The sequence below is a fragment of the Magnolia sinica genome, chromosome 3 (assembly GCF_029962835.1).
Source record: "Magnolia sinica isolate HGM2019 chromosome 3, MsV1, whole genome shotgun sequence".
Lineage (NCBI taxonomy): Eukaryota > Viridiplantae > Streptophyta > Magnoliopsida > Magnoliales > Magnoliaceae > Magnolia > Magnolia sinica.
The window spans coordinates 18,818,388-18,826,439 of NC_080575.1; the positions used below are offsets into that span (position 1 = coordinate 18,818,388).

An 8,052-nucleotide genomic window follows, 5' to 3' on the forward strand; every position below is an offset into this window, starting at 1 on the left:
CCAAAACTTATGTAACCCCTAAAAGGGTTTTAATGATAGACGTTCAATTCCCCACTGCCTTTTACAGTGTGGTCCACTTGATAGCTAGATCTATCTTATTTTTCACCTCAAGCCTTAATTCGAGTTCGCCAAATAGATGGACGGTTTGGATATAACACATACCTCATAATGGGACCCACAAAAATCGGTGGGGATTACAACAAGGAAAAAAAAAAGAAAAAAAAGAAAGCCAGCGAGTTGGGGTCAACCGGGTTAGAGCTTGGCCTGTCGCTACGGATTATAACCGTAGCCATAACTGTAGTTCTATGCGCTTTTTTCTCTTTTTTCTTTTTTTTATTTTTTTTAATTTTTTACATGAGAACATTTTTCCCCTTACATTTTTCTATAATACATAATTATGTAAATATGTATATATAAGTATATAAAAATATTTTTCTATCTTTTAATTCATTTCTTTGTCTATTTATTTAACAAGCATATTTCCTAAACTATAATGATTTACTTAACTTACCACATATGATTTTGGGGTAGGATAAGCTAATTTAGCCAACCAACCTAGTTGTTTTTCAAGATTCCATCAGGTCGATGGTCGAAAATCCATTTCATTCAGTTCGTAGTCAATTTCAATCACTTCGCGGTCAAACTGGAAATTCAGTAGGGCAAACATGAAATTGAGCGAGGCAAACATGAAATTAAGCGGGGAAAACTAGAAATTCAGTGGGGAAAACATGAAATTAAGCAGGGTAAACAAGAAATTAGGGCTGAAAGTCGGGCGGGTTGGTTCGGGTTAGTGCTCAACCCTAACCCAACCCATTCTTGGGTTGTTGGGAATTCTCAACCCAAGCCCAACCCAAGGGGGCTCGACGGGTTGATTGGGTTGGTCGGGTGTATACGTGCTAATATTTTCATTATTACATTAGTTTATTATATTTCAATATAGGACTTATTTTTTGTATCTATGATTTTATTAATTATATACGTGATTATTCATCATAAAGAACTTCATTTTTTTCTTTAAAAAACCAAGCTAAAATATAAGACTACTCTTTTAAAAAGTCATGTAGCATAGCACGCAATCTATTTGGGAGAGAAATCCAGCATATCTTGTCAGCTTGAGTCCTTGGAAATGACGTGGACAAATGAGACCCGACATCACTAGTGTACCTTCTACACAAACAATCCACACTCAATTATAATTTATAAGTAACTAATATATTGATCGGGTTCGGGTTGGGTCGGGCAACCTGAGACCTTAACCCAAGCCCAACCTAAGTTTTATCGAGTTGGTGTTTGTATAGCCCAAGCTTAAGATCGGACCTAATATATCCTGCTCGAGCCCAACCCAATGTCGGGTCGGACATGGGTCGGTCGGGTTGAACCTGCCCAACTTTCAGCTGTACATGAAATTGAGCAGGGCAAACTAGAAATTGAGTGGGGCAAACTAAAAATTGAGCGGGGCAAACATGAAAATTAGCGGGGCAAACTAAGAAATCAGCGGGGCAAACATGAAATTGAGCGGGGCAAACTAGAAAATGAGCAAGGAAAACTAGAAAATCAGTGGAGTAAACTAGAAAATCAGCGAGGCAAACTAGAAAATCAGCAGGGCAAACTAGGAATTAGCGGGGAAAACTAGAAAATTAGCGGGGCAAACATGAAATTAAGCGGGGGAAACTAGAAAATCAGCGAGGCAAACTAGGAAATCAGCGAGACAAACTAGAAAATCAGCGGGGTAAACTAGGAAATCAGCGGGGGAAACATGAAAATCAGCGGGGCAAACGTGAAATTGAGCGGGGGAAACTAGAAAATCAGTGGGGCAAACTAGAAGACTTGATTTTCTTGGTTTCCCTGCTGAATTTCATGTTTTTTTCATTGAATTTAATGTTTCCCCCGCTGAATTTCATGTTTGGCCGGTTCATTTTCATCTTTATCCCGCTCAATGTCTAGGTTCCCTTGTTTAATGTCTAGGTTCCCTCCCACATATAGGGTCTTGGTGTATACATATTTTGATGAAAACGGAGGGGTATTGAACATGATGTATTACAAATAAAATATCATTGTGGAGCGTAGCAAGCGTAATCGGATTACGTACTGAGTTAGTCAGTACGTTCCCATTGTACTAAGTAAACTCAGTTGGGCCCACATTGAATGTTTGTAGTATATCCACGCCGTCCATCCATTTTTCTATCTAATTTTAGCGGTTTAGCCCAAAATTGAAGCGTATCAAAAGATCAAGTGAATCATAGCACGGGATTTAGTGGGCATAATGATTTCCACCATTGAAACCATAGTGGGCCCAACAGTGATGTTTGTTTGTTATCAAACTTATTCATAAGATTATATAGACATGGATTAATAGAAAAAACAATTATAAGCTTGATCTAAAACTTCTGTAGCCTCTAAGAAATAATCAACGTTAGAAGTTCAATTCAAAATTTCGTTTGGTGTGATCCATTTGAACATTGGATACATTTAGATTTATCGGCTCAAGCCATGAAATTATCTGTTAAGTTTGACCCGTTGATTGTCTAGTTTGCCCCGCTGAATTTCATGTTTGTCCCGCTCAATTTCATGTTTGCCCCGCTCAATTTCATGTTTGCCCCGCTGATTTTCATGTTTCCCCCGCTGATTTCCTAGTTTGCCCCGTTGATTTTCTAGTTTCCCCCGCTCAATTTCATGTTTGCCCGGCTAATTTTCTAGATTCCCCCGCTGATTTTCTAGTTTGCCCCACTGATTTTCTAGTTTGCCCCATTGATTTCCTAGTTTGCCCCACTGATTTTCTAGTTTCCCCGCTCAATTTCATGTTTGCCCCCACTGATTTTCATGTTTCCCCGGCTATTTCCTAGTTTGCCCCGCTGATTTTCTATTTTTCTCCACTGATTTCCTAGTTTGGCCCGCTGATTTTCTAGTTTCACCCGCTCAATTTCATATTTACCGAGCTGATTTTCTAGTTTCCCCCACTGATTTCCTAATTTGCCCCGCTGATTTTCTAGTTTCCCTCGCTAAATTTCATGTTTGCCCCGCTCAATTTCTAATTTGCCCCGCTCAATTTCATATACGGCTGAAAGTTGGGCGGGTTCAACCCGACCGACTCGTGACTGACCCGACATTGGGTTGGGCTTGGGCAAGATATATCGAGTCCGATCTCGAGCTTGGGCTATACAAAAACCAATCCGATAAAACTTAGGTTGGGCTTGGGTTGAGGTCTAAGGTTGCCTGACTCAACCCGAACCCAATCAATATATTAGTTACTTATAAATTATAATTGAGTGTGGATTGTTTATGTAGAAGGTACACTAGTGATGTCGGGTCTTATTTGTCCACATCATTTCCAAGGACTCAAGCTAATAAAATATGCTGGATTTCTCTCTCCCAAATAGATTGCGTGCTATGCTACATGACTTTTTAAATGAGTAGTCCTATATTTTAGATTGGTTTTTTAAAGAAAAAAATGAAGTTCTTTATGATGAATAATCACGTATATAATTAATAAAATCATAGATACAAAAAATAAGTCATATATTGAAATATAATAAACTAATGTAATAACGAAAATATTAGCACGTATACACCCGACCAACCTAATCAACCCGTCGAGCCCTCTTGGGTTGGGCTTGGGTTGAGAATTCCCAACCCAAGATTGGGTTGGGTTGAGTCAAGGTTTAGGTATAGGAACCTTGGGTTGGGTTAGGGTTGAGCACCAACCCGAACCAACCCACCCGACTTTCAGCCCTAATTTCATGTTTGCCCTGCTCAATTTCATGTTTTCCCCGCTGAATTTCTAGTTTTCCCTGCTCAATTTCATGTTTGCCTCGCTCAATTTCATGTTTGTTCCACTGAATTTCCAGTTTGACCATCGACCAGATGGAATCTTGAAAAATAACTGGGTTGGTTGGCTAAATTAGCTTCTCCTACCCCAAAATCATATGTGGTAAGTTAAGTAAATCATTCTAGTTTAGGAAATATGCTTGTTAAATAAATAGACAAAGAAATGAATAAGAAGATAGAAAAATATTTTTATACACTTATATATACATATTTACATAATTATGTATCAAAGAAAAATGTAAGGGGGAAAAATTTATCCATGTAAAAAATAATTAAAAAAAAGAGAGAGAAAAAAGGGCATAGCATTACAATTATGGCTACGGTTATAATCATAATCCGTAGCCATAGGCCCAGCTCTGACCCACTTGACCGGGTCCCAACCCGGTCGACCCCGACTCGCTGGTTCCTTTTTTTTTTTTTTCCTTCACCGTTGTAATCCCAACCGATTTTTGTGGGTCCCATTATAAGGTATGTGTTATATCCAAACCGTCCATCTATTTGGCAAACTTGTATTAAGGCTTGAGATGAAAAATAAGACAGATCTAGCTATCAAGTGGGCCAGTGGGTAATTGAACGTCTACCATTGAAACCCTTTTAAGGGTTACAGAAGTTTTGAACCGTTATGAAATTTGTTTTTTCTCTTCATCCAGGTCTTTATGACCCTATGAATGAACTTAAGACAGGGAGGATTTCTCACAAACATCACAGTGGGCCCCACCTGAGCTCCCATCGCCGGACCGTCCATCAGCGCTCGTCTCTGCGCGCCGGCCAGAGGAGGGCAGGGGTATTTTCGTCCTCAGATTCGGTGGCCCTGCGAGGAGGTCTAAGTGCGTATGTTAAGTTTGTATTGTTTCGTGAAAACCACGGGATAAACGGTGGGGCCCACAGTCGTAAAATTCTTTTCATAATTCCGTGAAGTCCACCCGCTTCCATCAGCGCAAACGTCATCTCCGGGCCTTTCCTTCTCCGGTCCACGCCCTCGGTATCAGGATGCTATGTATGGTCAGTCACCTTATTCTCGAACAAATAGTGCCACCATTTCGGTTATCGAAGCCGTTGATCAGATGCAACCTACCACGGATGGACTATTTCCCAGTCCACTGACAAAATTGGTCCTGCCATCCAATAGTTGGCTTACTTTCATTGAATGTACAGTTGTCATGCTTTCTTCCACACCATTAGTTCAAATTCCACAGACCATATGGCTACCATTGCTAGTCAGGTTGTTGTTCATCTTCAGATAAATGGACACTCATGATTCATATCATCACACTCCTCTTGTCCTGTATAGGGCGACGAATATTTGCACATACTCCAGCGCGTCGTAGAGGATGCTGCTGCCGTGATTAACACGGGAATGGATTCGGTGAGATTGAGATCCCGGTCTCACCCAAATATTCTTGGTGCGGCCCACCTTGATGTATTTATTCTGTAAAATGCACGCCGTCCATCATTTTTTTCAGATCATTTCAGGGCATGATCCGAAAAATGAAGCAGATCCAATCATCAGGTGGACCATACCATAAGAAAGAATGGTGATTGACCATTAATAGACTATAAGTTTTGGATCAAGCTAATATTTGTTTTGGCTCTTCATCATCTCTTATGTGACCTTATAAACGGATTGGATGGAAAATAAACACAACGGATGCATTAAGGTACGCCTTAAGATGTTTTTAATTGTACGACATTCAATCACCACTATTTCCTAGATTATGGTCCACCTTAGATTCGGATCTTCATCATTTTTGGCATTATACCCTAAAATGATCGGGAAAAGAGGATGGACGGTATGGATAAAGAATAGACACATCAAGATGAGACCCACGGTAACGGGCGCACCGTCTTGGGTGAGTACGGGGTCTCACCTATTCAGCACTCTATAAACACCCGGCGGGATCGTCACTGTCTATCCAATTCCAAAGGGAGACGGATAGAGAGGGAGACGCACAGAAGTTCAGTATGGCGCACTTCCTTCTCCTGACCTTCAACCTGCCTGGCCACATCAACCCCGCCCTCCAATTCGCCCAGCGCCTCATCCGTGTAGGTGCCCGGGTCACCTTCCTCACGACCGTCCACGCCCACCGGCGCATGATAAAATCCACCGCGCCCGACGGGCTATCCTACGCCACCTTCTCGGACGGCTACGATGACGGCCCAAGTCCTACCGCCGACAAGGACCTAGTCTGGGCCCAGTTCAGGCAGCGCGGTGCCGAGGCCCTTGCCGACCTCTTGCGCACCCTAGCAAACGAGAGCCGCCCCGTCACGTGCGTGGTCTACACCCTTCTCCTTCCCTGGGCAGCTGACGTGGCGCGGAGCCTGAACACCCCGCACGTGCTCCTCTGGATCCAGCCAGCAACGGTATTCGCCGTTTACTACCACTACTTCCATGGGTACGACGATTACATCGTCAAGAGCATTGAAAAAGACCCTTCTTCTTCCTTAAAATTACCAGGGTTGCCACCACTCACCTCCAACGAACTACCCTCATTCATTATCCCTTCCGCCCAATACGCTTCCGCAATATCATCATTCAGAGAACAGTACGAGACGCTGGATAAAGAAGAAAGGCCACGTGTGCTCGTAAACACGTTCGATGAAGCAGAGCCTGACGCTATCAGAGCCGTGGATGGGGTGGACCAGATCTCGGTGGGACCTTTCATCCCACAGGAGTTCTTTGATGGCCAGGACCTGTCCCACGCCACTGATGGTGGGGAGATGTACAAGAATTCAAGAGACTACATTGAGTGGCTGGACTCGAAACCCACTTCTTCGGTAGTTTACGTGTCCTTCGGCAGCATCATTGTGTTACCGAACAATCAGAAGGTGGAGATTTTAAATGGGTTGCTAGAAAGCGGCCGTCCGTTCTTGTGGATCATCAGGCCCGCCGAGAATGGGGCCGGAACGGATGACGAGACCGAATTCTGGGAGAAAGCGAGCATGGCGGAGGTGAGGAAAGAAGGGATGGTGGTGCCGTGGTGTTCGCAACTGGAGGTTCTTTCGCACTCTTCGGTGGGTTGCTTTATCTCGCACTGCGGATGGAATTCGACAACAGAGAGCTTGGCCGCAGGGGTCCCCATGGTGTGTTTACCGAAATGGTCGGATCAAACATCGAATGCGAAGTTGGTGGAGGATGTTTGGAAGGCTGGTGTGAGGGCGAAGGCGAATGAAGAGGGAGTTTTCGAACGCGGGGAGCTGAAGCGATGTTTGGATTTGGTGATGGGAGAGGATGGGGAAGAGATTAGAAAGAATGCTTTGAGATGGAGAGAGTTGGCGAGGGAGGCCATCAGTGAAGGCGGTTCGTCCGATCGGAATGTTCGCACATTTGTGGCGGGGATGACAGGTGAAGGTGGACCCAGAGACTGCGATGGCAATGTGCAGAAGGTGAATGACGATAGAGAAGATAGATGAGGAGAATTTAACAAATACAGCCCCTTCTTTGATTCGCATCGGGTGAGGACATGAACATCACCTGAAGTCTTGGTTTGACTTAAAAGTGTGGCCCACCTATTGCCTAGATGGACCTCTCTTTCTTGGAAGAAGTGTCACACTGTATATTTTATTGTATGCATAACTGTACTTTTATTTTTCAATATATTTAATAGAAGTTTGGGTAGTCAGGTAATTGTGATAATCCTTGCATATGATGATCCGTGTTATATGTCACGAGTAAAAGTGAACTGATTAGAGAGAATAGGTCAGCTTGGGTATCTATGCGGGGCAAGAAATCAGCCTGCACCGGTCATGACCAATGAGCTTCTCAATAGTTAAGGAAGAGAGGTTAGTAGGTCCGCTATCTACCTAATAATAAGGGGAGGCATAAATCTCATCCAAGTACCTAGGTTAGGTCGACATACTATCCCCAAGTTAAGTCGGCCAAAACCAACTCGGCCTCGTTAGGTCAGGTCGACCAAAGACCTCAGCCTCGGCTATCTACCTCAACTTTCTCAGGGTTCGACCACTTGATCTTATCTTCACTAGAGATCATGCGAAATGGTTAAGAGACGCCCGCTGAACGCATGCATATAATTTAGGAAACGTCTCCACCCACGTAATCAACTCATACACTATAAATAAGGGGTCCATTTACATGAAAAGGTACACAGAATCTCTCACCCAAAAAACTCTACTACCAAACCCAAATTTCTAATCTAACTTTGGCATCAGAGGGTCCCCTGCTCTAGCTAGGGTCTCCTTTGTCCTCTCCTTGTGTAGGTGTCTGAAGGT

The 8,052-nt window shown here is 43.3% G+C and overlaps 1 protein-coding gene across 1 annotated transcript; it reads left to right on the forward strand.

Annotated features, from left to right (window-relative positions):
- Positions 1–5,719: 5,719 nt before the first annotated feature.
- On the forward strand, positions 5,720–7,445 carry LOC131239640 (UDP-glycosyltransferase 75C1-like). Its single transcript, XM_058237440.1, has one exon. It carries the CDS (start codon positions 5,788–5,790, stop codon positions 7,234–7,236), a length of 1,449 nt encoding a protein of 482 aa, XP_058093423.1. The 5' UTR covers positions 5,720–5,787; the 3' UTR covers positions 7,237–7,445.
- The last annotated feature ends 607 nt before the right edge of the window (positions 7,446–8,052 follow it).